This window comes from Chlorocebus sabaeus, chromosome X (genome assembly GCF_047675955.1).
Source record: "Chlorocebus sabaeus isolate Y175 chromosome X, mChlSab1.0.hap1, whole genome shotgun sequence".
Taxonomy (NCBI): Eukaryota; Metazoa; Chordata; class Mammalia; order Primates; family Cercopithecidae; genus Chlorocebus; species Chlorocebus sabaeus.
This window is the reverse complement of record NC_132933.1, coordinates 55,740,777-55,766,438: the sequence shown is the minus strand read 5'-3', so window position 1 is coordinate 55,766,438 and position 25,662 is coordinate 55,740,777. Positions and strand designations below refer to the sequence as shown.

General features: G+C 39.5%; 1 protein-coding gene across 1 annotated transcript in view; it reads left to right on the top strand.

The window, feature by feature from the left end:
* The window catches only part of DIAPH2 (diaphanous related formin 2), a 904,603-nt gene that overhangs the window by 726,201 nt on the left and 152,740 nt on the right, over positions 1–25,662 (top strand). The window contains exon 27 of the mRNA XM_073013533.1: positions 12,414–12,509. Within this exon, the coding sequence (XP_072869634.1) occupies positions 12,414–12,509 (96 nt within the window). The remainder of the gene's footprint in view (positions 1–12,413; positions 12,510–25,662) is intronic.

Genomic DNA, 25,662 nt, shown 5'->3' with positions numbered 1-25,662 from the left:
TTTAAAAAAGCAAAAATATGTAATATCATCATAGAACAGGGATGATATGCTTCTCAATTTGAAATGGGTGATTGTAATAAGGACACATAAGTTTGCAGCAGTGTGTGTTCAAAAAATAAGCTGATCAGACATACACACACACACGCGCGAGCACGCACACACGAGATTTATTGTACTTTAAAAATAATGAACACCAGATCACCTGAGGTCAGGAGTTTGAGACCAGCTTGACCAACATGGCAAAACCCCATCTCTGCTAAAAAATACAAAAATTAGCCTGGACATGGTGTCACATGCCTGTAATCCCAGCTACTTGGGAGGCTGAGGCAGGAGAATCACTTGAACCCAGGAGGCTCAGGCCACAGTGAGCAGAGGTTGCGTGACTGCACTCCAGCCTGGGTGACAGAGCAGGACTGTGTCTCAAAAAAATAATAAATAAAAATAAACCATTCAGTTCCTGTGCAAAAAATAGAATAAAGTTGTTATAGTAGCCCCCACTTATCTGAGAAGAATACACTCCAAGACCTGGCCCCCCCATTCCCCCAGCCCCAGTGGATGCCTGAACCCTATATACAATGTTTTGTTTCTTTCCCTATACATACATACATACCTATGATAAAGTTTAATTTATAAATTAGGCACAGTAAGTGATTAGCAACAACAATAATGAAATAAAACAATTCAGTAAAATAGGGGTTACTTGAAAACAACTACCATGATACCACGACAGTTATCTGATCACTGAGATAGCTGCTAACTGACTCCTGGGCAAGAAGCATCTGTAGCAAGGAGACACTGAACAAAGGGCACCGTGCTACTCAGAAAGGCATGCAATTTAAAATGTATGAATTGTTTGTTTCTGGAATTTTCCATGGAATCTTTTCAGACCATAGTTGACTGTGGGTAACTGAAGCCATGGAAATTGAAACTGTGGATAAGGTAGGGACTACTGTTTTGCCTTCCTGCAGTTATGCAAGAAGTTGGCAGGGGAATTGTTTGTTATTTAATTTGATAATGAAAAAAGAAGAATACTAGGATTCAAAAGTTGAATTACCAAATGATGAATTTGTCAACTCATTCCCTGTACTCCAAGTATCAGCAAATTAAGAGTTCCAGTTCCCTCATTTGCCACATTTTTATACTCGGTGGGCTGCCATTACTGTTCTCGTGTGTCACTTTTGTTACAGTTACCTGACTGCACTCTCATGAGGACAGTTCTTGAAAAGCCACTTCCATTCCACACTTGCTTTGTGCCTGTGCTTGGCACTGAAGAAGACACAGATACACATTTGACCTCATAATGGTGCTCTGGAAGCCAAAATGATTCCTTTCCCTCTCCCCTTCCTGACTGAGCTTGTGTTTCTGTGTCTTATGAAGATGGTTAACTATATTTTATGGTGTCATATTCTTAGGTGGCAATCTAGTTGAAGTCTATAAGTAAGGAGCTAGGTCTTTTGTAGAGAAGCTGAATTTATTCAGTGTTATTCAGAGGTAGTCTCAGACAGCAAAGCAAAACTTGAAAAGCAGATTTCCCCCTGGCTTTTGAAAAACCTCTCTTCTCTTTTTTGTGACTATTCTTTGGGAATTGGACTTTATGGACTCTAAAATGTAAATTCAGAAAGAAATGAATGTGTAATTGTTGCTTTGTTATCTTGTGTCATTCTTGGCTTTGGCTCTCCAAGTGGAAGCATTTCAATTGCAAGTAGACTTATATTGAATGCTGATGTTCTTTCCTGTCTTCCACCTGTGATGAGGCCTTGTTTTACTGATGTGGCTGGCCCTTGCCAAGGTCCTTCAGCACCTCAAAAGCAGATTGTGAGATCCATACATATCTGCACCTAGCATGATTTTTTTTTTTTAAAGACACAGCATCTCACTATGTTGACCCACACTGGCCTTGAACTCTTAAACTCAAGAGATCCTCCCACTTCGACCTCCTGAGTAGTGGAGGCTACAGGTGCGCACCACCACACCCAGCAATTAGCATGGTTTTGTTGTTGGTGGTATATGCTCTAGAGCAGGAGTTGGCAAACATTTTCTGTAAAGGGCCACGGAGTAAATATTTTAGGCATTGTGGGCCATAAGGTCTCTTATTGCAACGACTCAACTCTGCTGCTGTGGCATTAACACAGCTATAAGCAAAACATAATGAATGATCTTGTCTGTGTTTCCGTAAACATAGGGACTAAAATTTGAATTTTGTGAAATTGTTATGTAGCACAAAATATTATTCTTTTTAAAATGTGAAAATCATCCTTAGCACGTCGGCTGTTAAAAAACAGCCGGTAGGCTGGATTCAATCACAAGAAATGTAGTCTGACTTCCTCTACTCAAGGCATCTCAGGGTCCTAATGCTGGTTCTGTCACTTCACAACTGTGTGACCTTGAACAAGTTAATTCACCCAAATTACCCTCAGTTTCTTTACCTGGCCAATAAAATAGGTTGGTGTGGAAATTTCAATATAAATCTCTTCGAACACTGCCTGCCATATAGTAAGCATTCAATAAATGGTAGGTGTTATTAATATTCCTACCTCCAAAAACATCTTTGTTTTATCTTTTCAGAGATTAAACTCAGATTACTTTGGTACGTGGTTTTGAATTGAGTTAGGTTTGTTCTTTTTCAGTTTGTTTTTTGCTTACTTTTCCCTTCACAAGCCTTCCATGCCCTTAGTAAATGATTGATTCCGATAAGACACACAGAGTATTTCAAAGGTCTCTTTGAAATATTAATTATTTAAAATATCGAATGTGAGATTTTTTTTTCCAGAGGCATAAACAGTGGTTTTTCTGGTAAGTGTTAACCTTCAGGTTTATTGGGTACTTGTTTATTTATAGAATGTGTCATTTTCATCTCTCAATCATCTAGCATATAGGTAGCTGGGAAAAAATGAATACGCATAAACTTTTTTTTAACCACCATTTGCTATCAAACTCTCTTTTGCAAAGTGTCAAAAGGTGCTTTTGGCTGAAATTTTCTTCATTGAAACTCTACCATTAGAAATAACAAGCTTCTCTTTAAGATATACATACATTAGGGAAAGTTAACTCACCGATTCAGTTCCCCTAACAAACTTTTAGGTAACACCTACCATGTAGACATTTTGGGAGAAATTGCTTCATCCATCCTTCATCATTTATCAGTTTGGGGTATAATATCCACTTATGACCCCTCATACAGTATTTATTCCATGACAAAATGTATCTAAAACATTAATTTTAAAAGTATTTAGGAAGAGTAGTATTCACTATGAAGTTTATCTGGGATTTGGTGATTTACCTCACTATAGGAAACTGTTAATTACCTGTTCTGGCAAGGAGACGAGATAATAGAATGAATGAACTCTCTAACCAACATTTTCCCCTATGGTTTTAACTTTAATTGCTCTGAGATTAATTTTCTTTTTGGTGGATACCACTGTGCAAGGCCTCAACCTGGGAATGTAATGTTTTTCTGTTTTGTTTTACAAACTTTCAACTACTGCATAATGTAATTACTATACTGCCCCTAGCTCATCCTGTGGATTCTGGTAATTTCTTCTAAGCTCCTGTGTCCTCTTTTCCGTCTTGAAAGTTTTCTTCTTTTGAATAAGAGCATCTGCCTTCATTATTTTCCATAGAACTTTATACTTTCTATTTATGCCCTCTTCTAATCTCTTTGGAATATCTTGATTTTGTTAAACACTTTCTGGCTGTAAATAACTTCATAGACTATTATCTTAGTTACCATCTGTTGATTTTCCAAGTCACTATTAACTCCATTCTTCACTCACTTCCAATTAAACCACAAACTAACAAAAACCTCCTGTTGGCTAGAGGCTTTCTAGGTGCTTGTGGACTGAAATATAAGTTGCTTAGGCTTTTATGATGACTATTGACACAGTGCTTTGCCAAATGGTTTGATTTCTCTAATTTCTGACTCATTTATGGTTTTACTATTACTCTTACTGATAGATATTACGGTCTTGTAGAGCAATGTGTTATTTTCACCATATCGTGGTAACCTTTTACTTAGTCTTTATTATCTCCTATTGTTTCATGTTAAATTCTAAGTTATTTATCAGCCCTGGGCCGTCATGTTTGTTAGATCTCAGAGAAGGAGTTTTTGTTTTCCTCTTCTTTAATAAATGAGCAGTCTTCCAATTTTGCATTATCTACAAATCTGTATATCTTGCAGCACGTTCTTAATCTGGACCATGATAGATACTGTGAAAAAGATTGAATCTAGCACTAGTTTTTCTTGCGCTCCACTTGTCATCGCCTTCTTATGCTGTCAACTTCCATTTACTACTGCCGATGACCTTGCTCACAAAACAATTCTACATTTCTATTTATCCTTTTACCAATAATGACCAAATTGACCATCCGACTTTGCCTAGAGTTCTATGCAGAATAATATTTGTCACTGCAAATTAAATTGTATTTGTCACATAATTGATTTCTCTCCCAGTCTGGTCCATTTCGCATACTACCGTGAGGCTGATCTTAAATGCCACCTTTGTCACATCACTGTCCTGTTGAAGATCAATCAGTAGGTTTTTAGAGTCCATTGAAGCACATTCAAGTTTCTTAAAATGATATCCAAGCTCCTTTAGAACTTTGCTCTGATCTTACCTATCCAACTGTAACTCCTGTATCTTTCATCTCTATTTCTCCTCTCATGCTTTATCGTGGATACCATCCATATTTTATTTCAGGTGGCTATACTGATTCAAAATGGCCTCAACTCTTTTTACCCCCTTAAAATTATGTGCTATGAATAGGCAAAACTAATATATGATGATAGATATTCAGACATATGTTTCATCTGAGTGGTAGGGGCAAAAGAGAATTTTCTGGCGAGATGGAAATGTTCAATACCATGATTGTGGTGGTAGTTACATGGATGTATGCATTTTTCAAGACTCTTCAAACTGTACAATTAGTATCTTTCCATTTCACCATTTGTAAATTTACACACACACACGTATACACACAGAGTGCACATGTATGTGCACTAGGAGTTCAGATATTTAGATTTATCTGTGAACCAGTATGGTCTGTTTTTTTTTTTTTTTTAATCTGTTTTGTGTCTTTTACATGAAATTATAATGCCTAAAGTGCTCTAGAAATGTAATGTTTTCAGAGATTTAAGTCCCATTTCTTCCATGAAATCTTCCCCAACTCCTCAAGCCCACAGAAAGCATAGTTTTATTTTTTAAAATGATTTCATATGTGCAAGTATTATCTCACATGGAAGGGTCCTACTTTCAGTAAGAAGCCTTTTGCTTCTATGGGATCATTTAACAGTGATTGGTTCATAGCAACTTTTTTCAACTTTGAGCAGCTCAACTTTTGCAGAGAACTTTAATTATACAATCGAGAATTCAAGGAGGCTATAACAGTGAATTAAAACCATTATGCCTGGGTTGTTAAGATTTTAAGGAATGATTTTTATGGTATTGGCTTTACTTTAGTAATTTTCAAGGTGTGATAAACTGGAATAGGGTCTTAGGGAATGAGAGAGTCCAGGGCACTTGGTGCTTGAGTTCCTAGAGGTGTAAGGGCTATTCTAATTAATAATGTTTGATAAAAAGGAAGGAGAGCACAGAGTAGTTTCAAAAACTATGAAGAGTCAGATATTTTGCCCTACTTGCATGCCAACAAGTTAGCCGGCTGCAGTGTCAGCGATGCTGGCAGAACACACAAGACTCCTGGGTCAGAGACACATAACTCTGTTATTCATGATACAGCAAGCAATATGAGCTTCACGTTCACATTGTTTTCCTCTGCCCTCCAACTCCCAGAGTTGGAAAGCAAACCTAGACCAGGGTTGTGAAGGCAAACCTAGGTGGATGCTGCACTCATGGTGGGTTTGTGTCATTGCTGAGGAATCCCATGCTTAGGGAACCCAAATCTTTTATGATGGACTGAACACAAACCTGCCTGACATTTGTCCTAGAGGGAGATATAACCTGTCTGCAAAGCAAATGAACGTGCTGTCTTCTCTAGAGGAAGACACTGTGTCTTCCAAGGTTGTTTTCTGTAAAAACATCCTTGAAAAGATAGTACAGAAAGGCCATCAGTGCCTCTGTTCAGAAAATGTGCAGAAATGTGAGAAACCCATAGAGAATTGTCTGTACGTATGTGCTAGGCAATAGAGAATAGGCTTGCACAAAGGTATTAGAGGTAATTAATTTACCTAGTGCTAATTGTAATCTGTATCATCTCCAAACCCTTTTTTGAAAATTAAGACAACACAACACAAGTAAATGCTGATACTGAAAATTAAGCATCAGGCATTCGGCATCTAACTAAATGACAAATACTGTGGGAAACATGAAAAAGAAGGTACAACCCGTGCCTTTTATTTGATCTGATGATAAGTAGCTCACGCAAAGCCCACAGACTGCATGCAGCCCACCTAACTCCTTAGTGATATCTGTGACTTTCAGGCTGTTTAGAAAGTTTCTTCTAAAGTGTTACCTCTCAGATATGCCCGTAAGTTATCATTTTAGTAGCTAAAAGCATTACCAAATTTTCCCTTGATATTCTTTCACTCAGTTAAATAGGTATTGTACGTTGTAAAAAACACATTTTTTGCACGTGTTCAATAAAGTTTTTGTCTTTTTTAATGAAATAAATACATAAACAATTTTTTTTTTCTTGAAGTTGAACTCGTAGGCCAAAAAAACCTACTCACTACTAATTACATCTAAGTAAGAATTAATGGTTCTATGAACTTGGAAATTCTAAGTGAACTGTCAACCTCAAATTAAATCACATACAAAATTTCACTGAAATCCATTCAAAATGAAGAATAACTTCTTTCAAAGGATCATGTTGACTCCCATTTTGTTTTAGGAAGACTAACTGAAATATAATCAATCCCATGATTATATTTATAAAACCTTGATTCAGTAAGCTTAGACATTTTATGAAAAACATTCAACTTCTTTGAAACTTATCATGGAGCAAAAGAAAAAGTAATGAGGGACTGAAGCCTGCATTTCTTTCCTTTAATACATCAGTGATATTTACAAAGTTTTTTTTTTTTTTAGCATAACTATTTAGCATATGTATTCTCACAAGGGACAATATTACCTCAAAAGGGATGAATATTGGTTCTTGGGAATGTGGGTGGAAAAACATCTTAGATATTGCAATGGTTTGTAGCCTTCCAAAGGACCGCAGTACATAAACAGATGTACAAGATATCTATGGCATTAAATGTTAACAGTAGGGGGCGTTAGAAAAAATATCTAAAAAGACTCCCAGTGGGAGGAAGGCGATAAAGAAAAAAGGTTGCGAGACACTGATCTAGCATGATATTCTGACAAGTACAGTGAGGTGGCAACTATTAAATTAAGCAAAGGTATTTATTTTTAATTCCTCTTGACTTTATTTATTTTGAGACAGGGTCTCACTCTGTCACCCAGACTGGAGTGCAGTGACACGCTCATGGCTCACTGCAGCCCCAACCTCCCAGGCTCAAGTGACCATCCCACCCCAGCCTCCTGAGTAGCTGGGACTATACAATGCACATGCCACCACACCCAACTATTTATTTATTTATTTTGTATGTGTATTTTTTGTAAAGATGGGGTTTCACCATGTTGTTCAGGCCAGTCTTGAACTCCTGAGCTCAAGTGATCCTCCCACCTCAGCCTCCCAAAGTGCTGGGATTACAGGCGTGAGCCACCGTGCCCAGCCTCCTCTCAACTTCTTGTCATATTTGTTTTTCCATCTTTTTATCTAATTACAATATAATAGCATTAAATAATTTTAATAAAACAATATAATGTTATACATTTTTTATGTCTGCATATTATTTAGGTAAATCATAAATTTTTTTTTCAGTAATTTGCATATATTTGCTTTTCTACATAGTCTTTATAATTATCATTTTTGTAAGGATACATAAAATTTCACTTGTGCTGTCCTCGCCTTCTTGTACTTATATATCTCTAAAAATTCCTTCCCTGTCTTCTTTGCAATTCTGCTTCTCCTGACTGCCTGTTAAAAGTTGGGTTTCTCTGATTCTGGGGAGGGGATTAGGAAGACATTAGTCAAAAGACACAAAATTTCAGTTGGATAAGAGGAATAAGCTCAAGAGATCTATTGTACATCATGGTAACTGTAGTTAATAATAATATATTGTGTATTCAAAAATTGCTCAGAGATTTTAAGTGATCTGACTACCAAAAACTGGTGACATATGTTAAATAGCTTGATTTAGTCATTCCACAATGTGTATGTATATTAAAACATCATAGTGGGGGTACAGTGGCTCACGCCTATAATCCCAGCACTTTGGGAGGCCGAGGTTGGCTGATCACTTGAGGTCAGGAGTTTGAGACCAGCCTGGCCAACATAGTGAAACCTTGTTTCCACTAAAAATACAAAAAAAAATTAGCTGGGCATGGTGGTGCACACTTGTAATCCCAGCTACTTGGGAGGCTGAGGCAGGAGAATCGCTTGAACTCGGGAGGTGGAAGTTGTAGTGAGTCTCGATTATACCACTGTGCTCCAACCTCAGCAATAGAGGGAGACTCTGTCTCAAAAAAAAAAAAAAAGAAAAAAGAAAAAAAGAAACCACATCATATACTGGGTGTGTGTGTATGTATAAAATTTTTACTTGTCAATTAAAAATTCTTAAATATTTTTTTAAAAGTTGAGGTTCTCTGGAATTGCGTCTTCTATTCTCTCCTTCTTCTAATATACTTTTTCAGGGTAGGTAATCTCATCCACCATCCAGTGACACCCAAATCTTTAACTCCAGCCCAGAGTTCACTCTTGCATTTCAGACCCACATTTCCAACTTCTTTTTCGTTATTTCTACTTGTATATTCCTTAGACATATCAAATAGATCACATTTTCTCGTACTTGTTTATCCCTGGTCATCTAAACTCCTCTCCTTAATCTCACCCTCCTTCTCCTGCCAGCTAAGTCCTATTGACTGTATTAATGCCTTCAAAATATCCATCCCCTCCATTCACTTTGCTCTCTGGTTAGTTCAGGCTATGTGTTATTTAGACAATTACACTATGCAATTAAAAATTTCCCTGCCTTTTTTTTTTTTTTTTTTTTTTTGAGATGGAGTCTCGCTCTGTCACCCAGGCTGGATGGAGTGCAGTGGCGTGATCTCAGCTCACCGCAACCTCCGCCTCCCAGGTTCAAGCGATTCTCCTGTCTCAACCTCCCAAGTAGCTGGGATTACAGGCGCCTGCCACCATGCCTGGCTAATTTTTTCTTTATTTTTAGTAGGGACGGGGGTTTCACCACGTTGGTCAGGCTGGTCTTGAACTCCTGACCTCAAGTGATTCTCCCGCTTCAGCCTCCCAAAGTGCTGGGATTACAGGTGTAAGCCACTGTGCCCGGCCAAAATTTTCCTGCCTTTTGTCTTGCCATCCTCTGAGTCATACTCCACAATGCTGTCCAACAAGTCTTTCTAAAGAGTAAATCTGATCAGGTCACTTCCTATTGTTTATAGTTGATATGCCCAGTACAGTAGCCACCATCTGCATGTGGCCATTGTGTGCCTGAAATGTAATTAATCTGAATTGACATGTACAGAAGTAAATATGTACTAGATTTCTAAGAGTTAATCTGATAAGAAGAATATAAAATACATCATTTTGAAAATACATTTGGCTGAATGTTTACTTAATGTATTAAAAATTAATTTGGCCAGGCGAGGTAGCTCACACCTGAAATCCCAGTACTTTGGGAGGCTGAGGCAGGCAGATCACCTGAGGTCAGGAGTTCGAGACCAGCCTGGCCAACATGGTAAGACCCTGTCTCTACTAAAAATACAAAAATTAGCTGGGCGTGGTGGCGGGCACCTGTAATCCTAGCTACTTGGGAGGCTGAGGCAGGAGAATTGCTTGAACCCAGGAGGCGGAGGTTGTAGTGAGCGGAGATCGCGCCGCTGCACTCCAGCCTGGGCAACAGAGCGAGACTCTGGCTCAAAAAGAAAAAAAATATCAATTTTACCTTTTTTTTTTTTTTTTTTTTTTTTTTTTTTTTTTTTTTTTTAGTGTTACTACTAGAATATTTAGCATTATTTATGTGGTTCACATTTATGGCCTGTATTTTATACCTAGTGAATACTGCCGGCTTATAGAATAGTGTTCAAGCCCCATATCGTAGAATTTTCATCTTTCATCATCTGGCCACTAATGCCTAGTTCATTTCAACTTCTGCCAGCTATTGAGCAAAGAGAACTGGGCTTGGTATCAGACTGATCTGAGTTCATACCTGGGCCTCTCCACCACAGTTGAAAAACATACAGTACTTATCACAGTGTGTTGTGAGGATTAAAATATCTAACAACTGTAAAGTGTCTACTGCATATGATTTAATTCTCCCAGGTACATTCTAGCCATACCAAACTACCTTCAGGTCTTCTTTTTTTTTCTATTGAAAAGAACAGGTGATACTTCAGATGTGTCTGTGACCTTAATGATTTTTTTTTTTTTTTTGAAGATGGAATCTCACTCTGTTGCCCAGGCTGGAGTGCAGCGGTACAATCTTGGCTCACTGTAACCTCTGCCTCCCAGGTTCAAGTTCAAATGATTCTCCTGCCTCAGCCTCCCGAGTGGCTGGGACTACAGGCACCCACCACCATGCCTGGCTAATTTTTATATTTTTAGTAGAGTCTGGGTTTCACCATGTTGGTCAGGCTGATCTTGAACCCCTGACCTCAAGTGAGCCACCCACCTCGGCCTCCCAAAGTGCTAGGATTACAGGCAAGAGCCACCATGCGCCACCTCTTAATGAATGCTACAAGTACACTATCCCCCTTCCATGTTTACTCAATGGGCTGTACTTCATTTTTCCTGTTTTCACCAAATATTAGTCCTGAGAACCTCAGTGTTTCTCTTCATTTTTTTTTCATTCAATACCCCGTCCTAGAGAGTTTATTTTAAAAGAATAAATGATTACAACATTGAAGAAGTCTCAAATCAAATGCAGAACATAATCAAAAAAGATTTTAGCTTGCTGTTATCCCATAAGAAAATGTATTTTCAGCTGGGTGCGGTGGTTCACGCCTGTAATCCTGGTATTTTGGGAGACCGAGGCGGGTGGATCACCTGAAGTCAGGAGTTCAAGACCAAGGCCTGATCAACATGGAGAAACCCCATCTCTACTAAAAATACAAAATCTAGCCAGGTGTGGTGGCGCATGCCTATAATCCCAGCTACTCGGGAGGCTGAGGCGGGAGAATCGCTTGAACCCCAGACGCAGAGGTTGTGGTGAGCCGAGATCGCACCAATGCACTCCAGCTTGGGCAACAAGAGCAAAACTCTGTCTCAAACTAAACTAAAATAAAATAAAATGTATTTTCATTTGTGATCTCATACCCCATGGTTAATTTTTTAAACAAAGTAGGATTTAGATTTAACTTTGGAGTAGCATCAGAAATAATGTCCTTTCCCTCTTCCCTCCTTCTTCTCTTAACCCTCTTGCCTGCAAATTGTCATCTACCTCAGACTCACACATTTAGCTACCCTCAAGGTAGCCACCTATTTGGGGTCCTTTTCATCAGCTAGGCCAGTTAGGAAGAGCAGGCTGAGCTCACTGGGAATTATGCACAGTGTAGTAGAGGCTTTCTGGCCATTGACACCTTGAGATAAACTCTAACAAATCTTAGAGGTGTTTTTCATGGCCAGAGTTGTCAAAGATAGGAGGGTAAAATGTTTTAAATGCTGTTTCTGTTAGGAATTTCCACAAACATCTTCTGAGCATCCCACTCATGGCTCCTTAACAGTTCTTTCCCACAGGAAAAGTATAGACACACAACAGCATTCTAAAAAGGAAGTGGGACTCTGGCTGATGTCTCTAAAAGTTAAAATGTGGCCTTTCAGATAATGTGGTCACCTTTTCTTTATACAGTGTCAGCATCTCAAAATGGTAAAGGATATGGATTAGGTAAGAATTGAATGCAAATGTGTTTTGCAAATAGTGTTTTCTAAGATAATCGCAGATGACGGTTGAATGCCGAAAGTATTAATACAATCAGTATTTAACCTTGTGTAACTCCGCTTCATCAAATCACGCCCTGCACATTGATTGCATTAAGCTGGGTCAGTGGTTTCTTGCTTAGGAATATCTTATAAGAATCTTAACAGGAAGGCAGCAGTAGCTGATCAGCTACTGTTTATTTGCATACTGAGCGTGTCATCAATAATACAAAAGACAAGGTCTTTAAGTTGAAAGAACAGTGGGATTGGCATGAATTTTGCTTAATGGTGCATAATAAGCAAAGTAGTCTGTGGTGCCAGAAACTGACAGGATCCATTATGTTAAAACAGATATATGTCTTTAATTTAGGGATATTATGTAAATCTGACAGGAGTTTTTCCCTTTATTTTCCTGTAGTTTAACTTTAATTGCTCCAAGATTAATTCTGATTTCTCCCTTTCACCAGAGGGTGATGAGACTGGTGTGATGGATAATCTTCTGGAAGCCTTACAATCAGGTGCAGCATTCAGAGACCGACGAAAGCGGATTCCAAGGAATCCAGGTAAAACACGTTCCACCTCACATAGTATTGTAAAATATGAATGTTCAGAGCAAAGTAGCAACACCAAAAAAATAATAATAATGAGGAAAATAAAAATACTTCTTCATGAAGACTTTTTTTAACAGTTGATCTCAGCTCATGTGTGAAATCTCAGCAGGCATCTACATGATTGCAAGTTTCAACTTGGTAAATGTATCTTCAAATAACTGTAGACTTTACAGCAAAAATCGGAAACCAGGACTCCCACTGTGTTTAATATTAAATATTTTAATTGTTATTTTATGAGCATGTGGTTTAGGTGGAAAGTAGTTTAAAACCATAAATGTAATTAAATCATTAAAAGTAATTGGCCCTAAGGATATCACATTAGCTATTCACAGGTAAGGAAACTGAGACAATGTTTGCTTCTAGAGACAGTTTTGGTTTTGCAGCTCAGTCTGTTCTCTGTGATCTATGTTAATAAAGGGAGGAGAGGCACAGATAATCCAAGATCCCCTCAAATCCCCAAGTTTTTGTTTTTGTATTTGATTAGTAACAGTTAAAACCACACTATGAAAATAGATCTCAGGGGAGGAAAAAACATAAAAGAAGTAAAACAACCTCCCTCACCTAAGTGAACTAGAAAGTTGTCCACTTTCTCTGTTCATATCCTATGAAAGAAGTAAATAATGTAATAGCTCCTCTAAGGATAATCCAAGTAGGCTGAACTGTCTGCCTCCTCTCAGTAAGGTTTTCTATTTTTAGTTCATATTTTTCTTGAAGTAAAGAAAGAAATTAGGTATGTTGGTTTTAAGACTCCTCTTCATGGGCTGTAAAGTTATATGGAGAAGTAAGTGAAAAATGGAAAATTAATAGTAAATATGTAAACTCTACTTCATTTAGATTAATAAGATTTGCCTTAAATAGCCTGCAATTCCAAAAATATTCTGTATTTGGACTGGAAGTTACCATGTGTCATTGAATGGAAATTGGTAGCTCTTAAAACCATTGTACTGCTACAAACGAGTGAGAGAAATGGGGCCCAGAACATAGTTGTCCAGGAAAGCTTTTTGGCAGTGGTGACCTTGATGGCAGAAGACAATACAAGTTATATTCATCTTTTTCACATTTGGGTGAATCCTGCTGGATATTGGGTAACATTCTGTCTCTGCTATTTATGGATGATCCCTGAGAGACTAGCCTAAAGATAAGATTTGATTGAGAGGAAGGAAGTGTTTTGGTTGGAGTATAAGACTACTTTTATGTGTATGAATGCATCGTAGATGGCCTACAAAAAGGGTGGAAGACTGGAGGAAAAAAAGAATGGAAATCTGTATAAGTTCATATTCATTTTTAAGGTAATGCTGCATGGCAGAATACCAGGAGCACTACTCATCTATAACTATGAGGCAGCCATTCCACTTATCCGCAGCCTTTGTCTGTAAATAAGAATGTTCTACCATGCCATCAGAAGCCCCTACTACCTCTTAAGGAAAATAAAAACCTTCACTGCTCTTTCTGGAACTATCAGAGCAATAGTAGTCAGTGAAAGGTGAACTGAAATAATTTTTGTATCAATTCATTTCTCTGTTAAGCAGCTGATAAGTAAAAACATGTTATTCTGGGCCATAAAAGAACTGCCATAATTTTTCTAGGCTGTTTATTTTAAAAATGCACATTTGCTAAAGCCCTTGTCTGATTAGTCTCACACCTCATACTGATTCTAGAAAAACTGTACTTGGAGAGAGAGATCATTCCATGGGGTTTCTGTGAGTTTGGTACTCAAGGGAATATAGTGTTGTCAACTGTGAAACACCAAGAATATATTCACAAACTGCATAATTTTATAGTACTGATTCCAAGTAATCTAAATTGGGATTTCCTGTGGATTGTAGCTGGAGTGCCTCCATGAACACATAGGGTTAAAAATATCACTCGATTTAGCTGTGGCAGTTGTTCCAAGTGGCAGCAGCCAAAGCAAATGTCCAGAGGTAAAACGAAACTCCAAGGCAGGCAGTGGCAGTGGTTGGGAAAGCACCTTGGTTATCAGTAGAAAAGCTGGAAGTGAGGGAGGGGGGACAGAAGGCACAGAGTTTACAAGTCTGCCAAAAAACTCTGTCTGCCTCTTTCTAGAAGAAGCGGAACCAGGGACTTTACAGATTTCCTCCTTGCCTCAGCCCTTCCTAGCTAGATCATCTTTTCCTGCTAGTCCCCTGTTATTTTTACTTTCTTGGGCACCTGATTTGTTTCCTTTCCAAGATCCCATTGACTTGGTATTGTTACACTTTCCCTGTTCAACACTGACATCCTTGATCTGTTCCAACAACCTCCACTTCAGCATGATGAGATAAAAGCAGAAAAGCCAAATTATAAAGAAGGCTATTTTCCCCCAAGTAAAGTAAAATAAAAGGAAAATCCAAAAAAACTCTAAAATCAGAGTCAACCACAATCAGCAAAGATGTTCTTACTGCTCTGCTTGCCATTTTCATTACCATCGCTTATAGATGGGAATTACTGTTATGTAAAATACAGAGCTCTACCATTGTGTTTCTAATTGTAATCTTTTTATTTATTATTATTTTTTGAGATGGAGTCTTGCCCTGTTGCCCAGGCTGGAGTACAGTGGCGCGATCTCGGCCCACTGCAACCTCCACCTCCCGGGTTCAAGAGATTCTCGTGCCTCAGCCTCCCCAGTATCTGGTTATATAGGAACGTACCACCATGCCCAGCTAATTGTTGTATTTTTATTTTCTTCTTCTTCTTTTTTTTTCATGTTTATATTTTGAGACAGAGTCTCTCTCTGTCACCCAGGCTGCAGTGCAGTGGCCTGATCTCGGCCCACTGCAGCCTCCACCTCCTGGGTTCAAGTGATTCTGCTGCCTCAGCCTCCCGAGTAGCTGGGACTACAGATGCCTGCCACCACGCCTAACTAGTTTTTGTATTTTTAGTAGAGATGGTGTTTCGCCAGGTTGGCCCAGCTGGCCTCAAACTCCTGACTCGTGATCTACCCACCTCGGCCTCCCAAAGTGCTGGGATTACATGTGTGAGCCACCCATGCCCAGCCAAATTGTTGTATTTTTAGTAGAGATGGGGTTTCGCCCTATTGCCTAGGCTGGTCTCAAACTCCTGACCTCAGGTGATTTGCCCACCCGGGCCTCCCAAAGTGCTGGGAGTACAGGTGTGAGCCACCGTGCCCAGCCATCTAATTGTAATGTTTTTATTTTATATGTAAACAAAATAAGGTGATAGTCTGTATTCTTCATTAGAAAATCAAAACGTTAATAAGTGGTATGATTAGTTGCCTAAATTATAAATCGCCTACTCTGAGCCTGTGCCCCCTACCCAAGACCTACCATGTTTAGTAACTCAGAAGGAGCTTCCAAATATTGCCTCCAGCCCATTCAGCAGAATGTGCTGTTTCAGTTAAGTACCAAAAGACATTTCAAGGCAGACTATCATATCGGTAATGATAATTGAAATTTTTTTTTTAAGTAAGAAACAAACAGAAAGGCTGGGCATGGTGGCTCACACCTATAATCCCAGCACTTTGGGAGGCCGAGGTGAGAGGATCATGTGTAGTCCTAGCTACTCAGGAGGCTGAGTGGGAGGATTGCTTGAGCCTGGTAAGCAGACGTTGCAGTGAGTAGAGATCATGCCACTGCATTCCAGCCTGGATGACAGAGCCAGACCCTGACTCAAAAAAAAGAAAAAAAAAAATATTAACTGGTGTATCACAGCCCCCAAATAGTTGAAATGTACACAGGTGATAAATAGTGACACTGGTTGTACTGGTGCATACTAGCTGAATATTAACCCAGATCACATGATTTGCTGATGTCAAAATCAGAGATTAGGAAATGAGCCCCTAAATATTCATTTATTGTACATCTGCTGTGTAAAAGGTACTATGCTATACATGATGAAGGAAGATGTAGAAATAATTAAGATAAGATTTCCTTTAATTATAAGACCCTGTGTATTATAGGAACCATAAGAAGCACAGAAAGAATACAGAATAAGGCAGAAGATAGTAAGTATCATACAAGAGGTGTTAATAACATACTTTGTGACTTCAGAGGATGGGACTAGCATGCATTATCAGATATATCAGAAAAATAATCCTGGAGGAAAAGACTGAAGGATGAGTTGGGATTCCAACAGTGAGAGCTGGAGTTGGGGATAGTGGGCATTTTAGTCAAAAGAAATGTCATTACGAAAAACAGAGGCAAGAAAGTTCAAAGCATTTTTCAACAATGGCAAACAGTACAGTAAGAAAATAGGGATATATACAGTATAGAAGTATAGAGGTAATTCTGGAAAATTAGGTTGGCTTCATATCATGGAGTGCTTGAATGAGAGACTAAGGTGTTAACTTATAATTCTTTAAGCAATGGGGATTTATTGAAGGTTTTTAAGCAGTGGAGGGACACAATCAAAGTTATGCATTAGAACATTTAATCTAAAGGAGTATAAGTATTCAATTAGGAGTCTATTGTCATATTCTTAGTTGGAGATAATTTAGAGGGAGAGGAGTAGTCAAGAGGCAACCATAACCCTACAGCTTTGAGTATGACTGGCTAAGAAGACGGTTGGGTTACTAAACTATTATTATTTTATTATTTTATTTTTATTTTTTTTTTGAGAAGGAGTCTCGCTCTGTCGCCAGGCTGGAGTGCATTGGCGTGATCTCGGCTCACTGCAACCTCCACCTCCCAAGTTCAAGCAATTCTCCGGCCTCAGCCTCCCGAGTGGCTGGGATTACAGGCATGAACCACACCCAGCTAATTTTTTTTATTTTTAGTAGAGATGAGGGTTCATCATATTGGCAAGGATGGTCTCGATCTCCTGACCTCGTGATCTGCCAGCCTTGGCCTCCCAAAGTGCTGGGACTACAGGTGTGAGCCACCGCACCCGGCCGTAAGGTTACTAAACTATTAAGATCAAGAAAAGGAGGTGATAGTAGAAGAAGGCAAATTCAGTTTTGGGTAAGTTAAACTGAAAGTGATAATAGAAAATTGAGGTCAGGATGTCCAGAAGGTTCTTGGAAATATAGATTTCATGACAAAATGGATTCTTGAGTGTTCTGGATATAGTGTGGATAGGGGAAGGGATTGTTATAGGGATTTTTAAGAGAAAAGAAAACCAAAGACAGAGCCTTGAAAACGCCTTCACTAAGGGGCTAAAAGAAGATAGACAAGGAGCAATTGGGCAGGTAGGAGGAGAATCCAGACATTATTGTCCTAGAAACAAAGGAAGAGGGAAGTACTAAGAAGGCAGGAGAGGTGAACATTTTTAACAATGACATATGCTCTGGTGGAATAAAAAAGGGTAAAAACCAATGATTTGCTATTTGGGAGCTTTCTAATGACTTTTTGAAGAGCATCCTTTCAGTATTGTTTTGGAACTGAGAAGAGAATACAGAGCTATGCAGAGTAGATGGTGAGGCTATAGGGAAAGATCATATTCATTCAACAGTTGAGCAATCTTATTGAATGCCTCCTCGGTGCATTATACTGAGTTAGGTACTGAGGATACAAAATCAAACGGGAGCCTAGAGGAGCTCACATACTGTTTGGGAAAACATGAATATAAACCATGTGATCAAGTTTCAATGCGGTCTTCTATATGCTGTAATAGAGATAGGAACAGTAAGCCTGTGCAGCATAGGAGTTAGAGTAACCACTCCCAACCACCCACCTCTCTCCTTTGTGTATATATAATGTGGGCTATTCTTTCTAGCAGTTCGGTGGGTGAGAGGTACATCTCATTTTTCCTTAACAACCTAGTATGGATTTATCTTCTGTGAATTTTGCTAAATCTTTCTTGATCCTGTGTTGTTACAGCCTTTGTTACTACATAAGATAATAAGTTGCATATGTTTACCATCTACTTTGTAAAGAATTGCCCATCAGGATTCCTGACTGTGTCATTGTAAGATCAAAGATAAGCTTTGGAGGAAAAAGAAGCAGAGAGAGAGACACCTTGCGGGAGTGAAAACCACTCTTAAAATACAAATACACAACTCCACTTCTGTTTTATTGCCAAATAGCTATAGATACTTAGAGCTTGCTTCTCTTTCTTCAACCAACCCGACTTTTTTATTCTTTGCCCACTGTAAGTAAATATAAATGGGCTTCTCAGCAATAGGTAGATATCTAACTTAGCATTTTGGCTATGACTGGATTTTGATCTATAGTTCTAGACATTAAAAAAAACACACAAGAGAAGCATTATGAAGAAATGAAACCAGGAAACAATGAATGTATTTTGGTTTTAGAACCACACAGGGCCACCAAGAAAACTAAATTTCACAAATCAGGAGCAACTCAGGAGACACATGATCCTAGTTTTATGTATCAGCAAGATAACAGTATAAATGAGAAGGTATGATTTACCATTTGAGAACAGATAGGGGACAAGAAACAATGTTATACAACAGAGGAAAAGAAACCTCTCTATGTATTAGGGAAGAATAATTTCACAGCAAAACAAAACCCACATTTCCCCAGGCCTCACTGCCTCACGTAAATAACAAAACTCAAATTTTGCTGGCTCTTGTCTCCACATACACATTCAGGACCTCATCTGCTATACGGGCTCTCTGAAACATTTCTGGGAGTTACCAGGGGGCATTTCACAGAAACAAGCACACACCACTGTTCCTCCACCTCTGCTACAATACCATGCATTTCTACACTTGCTGTCTTCATGCCAGAGTTGGACAGTGGTCATTGACAAAGTAGGGGGGAAATGCCTCTCTCTTTTCTCTTAGTGTGGCACTCCACCTGTGTACCAAGTAGTACTGCTTATGCCTCAGAGTATTACAGATCATTTTAGAGAAAGAGCTTTCAGTTTTAAATGACACCCTCCTTCTTCCACCGTCACATGGGATTTGACCCAAGATGGCAAGAGCCAAAGATAAGCTCATAACAGATCCCATGTAATACTCAGCATCATCTTGATAACCAAGGTCTATTGTGGTTTTGTGCTTGTTTTGTTTTATTATTACTAGGTCATGCTGGTCATTCATTCCAAGCTGTTTACTTCTTTCTCCCTGAAGATGAGTTCTTCTTCATGAACTTTCTCAGTCTCTGTTTTATAAATGTCAGAATCTTATACTAGCACACTAATCCCCATTTAGTCTATAGTACATTCATTATACTGTAATATACAATTAAAATCTGGTTTTAAAAAGTAATGCAAAGAAATAAATAAAAGCATGACATTCATCCAGGTAATACTTATTAATCAAATACTAGGGGCCAGGTAACAGTGCTAGGGCCTTGGAGTACAAATGTGGGTCTTGCCCTTAAAAACTCAGATTCTCATGGGAAAGACATGTGATGTAAATTTCATAATATAAATGCACAAAAAGTGCTAAAAAGAGCAACTAACTGCCTGGAGAATTCAAGAGAGGCTTCATGATGAAAGTGGCCTTTGATGTGAGTTTGGAAGGGTGAATAGTAGTTTGGGGGAAAACAAGAGGAATAGGCTTTTCAGATAAAGGAAATGACAAAAACATGTGATGGAGATATGAAAGAGTAAAATGGCAATGACAAAAAGTTAGTTTGTTGTAGCAAAGAGCCAGCAGGGGGTTTAAAGTAAAGGATTACATGATTTTACACACACACACACACACACACACGTAAATGAGGTTGAGGCTGGGGATTGATTTTGGGGACATCTGCACATATATCTGTTTATTGAAACCTTAGGATCACCCAGAAAGAATATGTCAAATGAGAGGGTTGAGGATGGTACATTTGGGAATTATAATATTTAAGAGGCAAATAGAGAAATCAACAAAGGATACTCAGAAAAAGGAAAAAAAAATGGAAAGGGAAGAAGAGAAGCAGTAAAAAGTGGTACCTAAGAGCTGGGCATGGTGGCATGTGCCTATAATCCCAACTGGTAAGAGGAATGCTTGAGCCCAGGAATTTGAGACCAACCTGGGCAACATAGTGAGACCCTCTCTTAAAAAAAAAAAATAGTAGTACCTGGAAGACCAAGAGTAGATAAAATTTCAGAACGGAGAATTAGTCAACATTGTCACATTCTATAGAAAAGCTAGGCGGAATGACAACTGATAATTGACCAATGGGTTTTTCAACTAGCAGATTACACCTGACCTTTTCCCAAGTACTTTCAGTACAGCTGTGAGGGCCAAGAGCCAGGTTCTTTTTTTGTTTTTGTTTTTCTTTTTCTTTTTCTTTTGTTTTTTAGACAGAGTCTGACTCTGTCACCCAGGCTGTAGTGCAGTGGTGCGATCATCACTCGCTGCAGCCTCAGACTCCCAAGCTCAGGTGATCCTCCCACCTCAGCCTTCTGAGTAACTGGGATGACAGGTGCATGCCACCATGCCCAGCTATTTTTTTTTCTTTTTTTTTTTTTTCTGTAGAGATTGGGTTTCATCATGCTGCCCGAGCTGGTTTCAAACATTTGGGCCCAAACCATCTGCCCGCCTCAGCCTACCAAATTGCTGGGATTACAGGCGTAAGCCACCACACCACACCACACCAAGAGCCAGAATAAAATGCATTAAATAATGAAGAATATCTTTTATACCTTGAATGCTGAGATTTGAGGGAAAGACAAGTAGTTAGAAGAATGAAAAGATAAATTGTGTCTCTTTTAGAGATTCTAACAGGAAACGCTAGATACTCCCAAGATCTTGAATGGAATTATCAATCACTAATAATTATGCCAAATTTTACTTTAAAATATGTGATGCCCCCCGCTTAATTCAGTTGCATTTGTTTAGCATATACTGTGTGATTCAGCTAAACTACCTTAGCATGCCTAGTGATTGGTAGTTGTGTGATATGTAATTCATAGCCTCCAATGTAGAGTTTTACTCTCATAAGTTAAAATGAAGAACATTTATGGCTCATACAGAGAGGGACTGGATTGAGGGTAGAGGAGAGATATTCTTGAGTTAACTGGAGAGAAGAGGGTAGGATGGAAAAGGTGCCAAAAATGAATAGGAGCTGGGCACAGTGGCTCACACCTTTAATCCCAGCACTTCGTAGAGCCAAGGCAGGAGGATCTCTTGAGCCCAAGAGTTCAAGACCATCCTAGGCAACACAGGGAGACCTTATCTCTACAAAAATTTTTATCTGAAAATTAGCCAGGGGCAGGGCGCCATGGTTCACGCCTGTTATCCCAGCATCCCAGCACTTTGGGAGGCCAAGGTGGGGGGATCTCGAGGTCAGGAGTTCGAGACCAGCCTAGCCACCATGGTGAAACCACACCTCTACTAAAAATACAAAAATTAGCTGGGCTTGGTGGTGGGCGCCTGTAATCCCAGCTACTTGGGCTGAGGCAGGAGAATCATTTGAACCCAGGAGACAGAGGTTGCAGTGAGCCAAGATCATGCCATTGCACTCCAGCCTGGACAACAGGGCGAGACTCCGTCTCAAAAAAAAAAAAAAAAAAAAAAAAAAAAGAAAAAGAAAATTAGCCAGGTGTGGTAGTATACACCTGTAGTCCAAGCTACTAGGAGGATGTGGTGGGAGGATCACTTGAGTCCAGGAGGTTGAGGCTGTAGTGAGCTGTGATCGTGCCACTGCAATCCAGCCCAGGTGACAGAGCCAGACTCTGTCTCAAAATAAAAGAGGGATGGGGGTTGGGTGGGGCCACCTTAAGAAAATATTTGTCAACTTTAGAATTAACTGGTTTGCACAGGGTGAAAGTCAGGAGAAGGTGGGTCATAGTACCTATGTAATTCTCTTGAGATGAGGGAAGGAGGTGGTTGAATAGGGGCAAATCAGATATCTTTATGCTAGCCACTTAGTTTTCTCAGCAGCATGAGTCCGGGAGTCTTGGAGAAGCGATAAACATTCAGGTGATAGTTAATAACATGAGGGTGGGTCAGATAATCTCGGGAGAATGAGTAGAGCAGTGATCCTAAGACAGAACCCTAGAGAAAACAAACATTTATGGCAGTGATTCTCAACCCTGGCCACACACTGGTATTATTTTGAGGTACTTCTGAGAAATACCCACATCCAGTTCCTCTCTGAACCAATCAAATTGAAATCTATAGGATTGGAGGCTGGATAATAGCATGTTTAAAAATTATTTAGCCAATTTTAATGTGCCTACAAAGTTGAGAACCACCAATTCATGGGACTAGCTCAGAAGTTGGAGCCTATGAAAGAGAGCATGGGCCAGGCGTGGTTGCTCACGCCTGTAATCCCAGCACTTTGGGAGGCTGAGGAGGACAGATCACCTGAGGTCAGGAGTTCGAGACCAGCCTGGCCAACATGGTGAAACCCCGTCTCTACTAAAAATACAAAAATTAGCCGGGTGTGGTAACAGACACCTATAATCCCAGCCACTCGGGAGACTGAGGCAAGAGAATCACTTGATCCTGGGAGGCGGAGGTTGCAGTGAGCCGAGATCACGCCATTGCACTCCAGCCTGGCGGACAAGAGTAAGACTTCATCTAAAAAAAAAAAAAAGAGAGCGTGAAGGTATTGCTTATGGAGATATCGGGAGAAGAAAGCTATTGTGGTATCACAGGGGCCAAAGGAGTAGAGCTTTTCAAAGAGAAAGGGCTTAATGATATCAAATGTAGCAGAGATTACATGGACATAGAGTGTGGAATAATAGACATGGGAGACTGAGATAGGATGTAAGGATAGGACGGGGTGAGAGATGAGAAATGACTTAATGGATATAATGGACATTATTTGGATGATGGTTACAATAAAAGCTCAGACTTCACCACTACAGGATATATCCATGTAACAAAACTGCCCTTGTACCCCTTAAATTTATACAAATCTATAAACATGTACCTGAGAGGATGAATAAAATAAGGATTGAAAAGGATCCACTGGATTTCACTAATAGAAATTCATTGGTGACCTTAGCCAAAACAGTTTCAGGAGAATCTGTTTGGAGGGAGGCAATAAGAAAGGGGTAGAAGTAGGCTGGGCATGGTGGCTTGCGCCTGTAATCCAAGCACTTTGGGAGGCTGAGGCCGGAGGATCACCTGAGGTCGGGAGTTTGACACCAACCTGACCAACATGGAGAAACCCCGTTTCTACTAAAAATACAAAATTAGCCGAGCGTGGTGGCACATGCCTGTAATCCCAGCTACTCAAGAGGCTAAGGCAGGAGAATCACTTGAACCTGGGGGTACGGAGGTTGCGGTGAGCCGAGATCGCGCCACTGCACTCCAGCCTAGGCAATAAGAGTGAAACTCCTTCTCAAAAAAAAAAAAAACAAAAAAAAACAAAGGGGTAAATGTCAGATTGCATTGAGTTCTCAAATGCTATTAATCTTTAAGACCACTTAATTTAGTATCTGTTTTTCATCACTTCATATGAATCTTGTGATGAAGTGTGTACCTGTATTGGTTATGTGATTTTTGTTTGTTTCCATTTTCTTTTTATTTTTAAATGAAAATTAAATTTTACTTTTGGGGCCAGGCACGGTGGCTCACGCCTATAATCCCAGCACTTTGGGAGGCCAAGGCGGGCGGATCACAAGGTCAGGAGGTCGAGACCATCCTGGCCAATATGGTGAAACCCTGTCTCTACTAAAACTACAAAAATTAGCCAGGCGTGGTGGTGCGTCCCTGTAATCCCAGCTACTCAGGAGGCTGAGGCAGGAGAATCACTTGAACCAGGAAGTCAGAGGTTGTAGTGAGCGTAGATCGCGCCACTGCTCTCTAGCCTGGTGACAGAGCGAGACTTCGTCTCAAAAAAAAATTTTTTTTACTTTTGGGACAGACATACACATGTATTGGCTAATAAGATCTAGGTTTGCGTTAAGGAAGCTAGAAACTGAAGATTGCTATGTAGTCTATCCTTGATCACTCCTTGACAGTTAGAGAGCAAATTGAACATGGACCATTTATGCCCTATTTATACGCAAAATTGTTCTAGGTAAGTGTTGATGATGTTCTCCATAGAAATTTCAATCACTCATTTGCTTGTCTGTTCTCCTACACAATATAATCAGCTCTGCTGCACATTTCCTCATTGGTGATCCCTGCAGGAAAGTAGGAGATAAGGTCAATTCTAGTTGATTTTTATGATAATATGATTATAGCAGGCTTTCTTTAGTTATTGGAGTATGGAATAAGTTAGGACAAACAATTATGCAGCGATAAATTTATCTTGGTCGTTTTAAGTTCATGTCAAAAATTCACAGACATGCTAATGTTCGTAGCTAAGCTCACACAACTACCTGCTTTATTTACAAACCTGCAATTCAGGAATAAATGGTTGGGATCTTATATGGCAAGTGCATGATGCCAGTCTAACAGGAGCAGATACTCTGTGCATTTGCAACTACAAAAACCAAAAAGATGTTCAACAGATTGTCATAAGTACCTTAAGATTTCTAGAAAATTAAGTGCTTTTACAACTAAAGGAAAATAAACATTTATTCTAATTGGTGGCCTTGATTATGGAAGTTTCTCTCATATAGACTCATTTCTATATTATTAAGTATTGTCCTAAATAGGAATAAGAAATTTTAAGCTCTGCTTGCTTTACAGCAGAATCCATCTGCTTTCCCAGTGGACATCCCAAGACAACCAGATTTACCTGGACATGAATATATTTCTGACCCTTCAATTTTCATTAAACCTTTGAATACTCTTCTTCTGTGTATTAAAATTTGAACCTTACTCCTGCTAGTTCCTTTTCTTGTGCCCATTAAAATGAAAGGAGTGGAAACTGACAGAAGGAAGGAAGAAAGCAGTGGGTATCTTAAACGTCACAGTTGTTTTGTTTTGGGTTTTGTTGTTGTGATTGTTTGTTTGTTTTGAGGTAGGGTCTCCCTCTGTCACCCAGGCTGGAGCACAATGGCATGATCTTGGCTCATTGCAGCCTTGACTTCATAGGCTCAAGGGATTCTCCCCCACTGCCCCTCAACCCCACCCCCAGCCTCCCGAGTAGCTGGAACTACGGGCTCACGGCACTGTGCCTGGCTAATTTTAAATGTTTTTGTAGAGACAGAGTCTCACTATGTTGCCCATGCTGGTGTCGAACTCCTGGGCTCAAGCAGTTCCTCTGCCTCGGCCTCTCAGAGTGCTAAGATTACAAGCATGAACCACTGCACTCAGCCCACAGTACCCTTTTGAGATTCCAGTTCTTGTATTATTTCTTGGTATCTTTTGCATTTGCAAAATACCTTGAATCTAAGATAGTGCCTC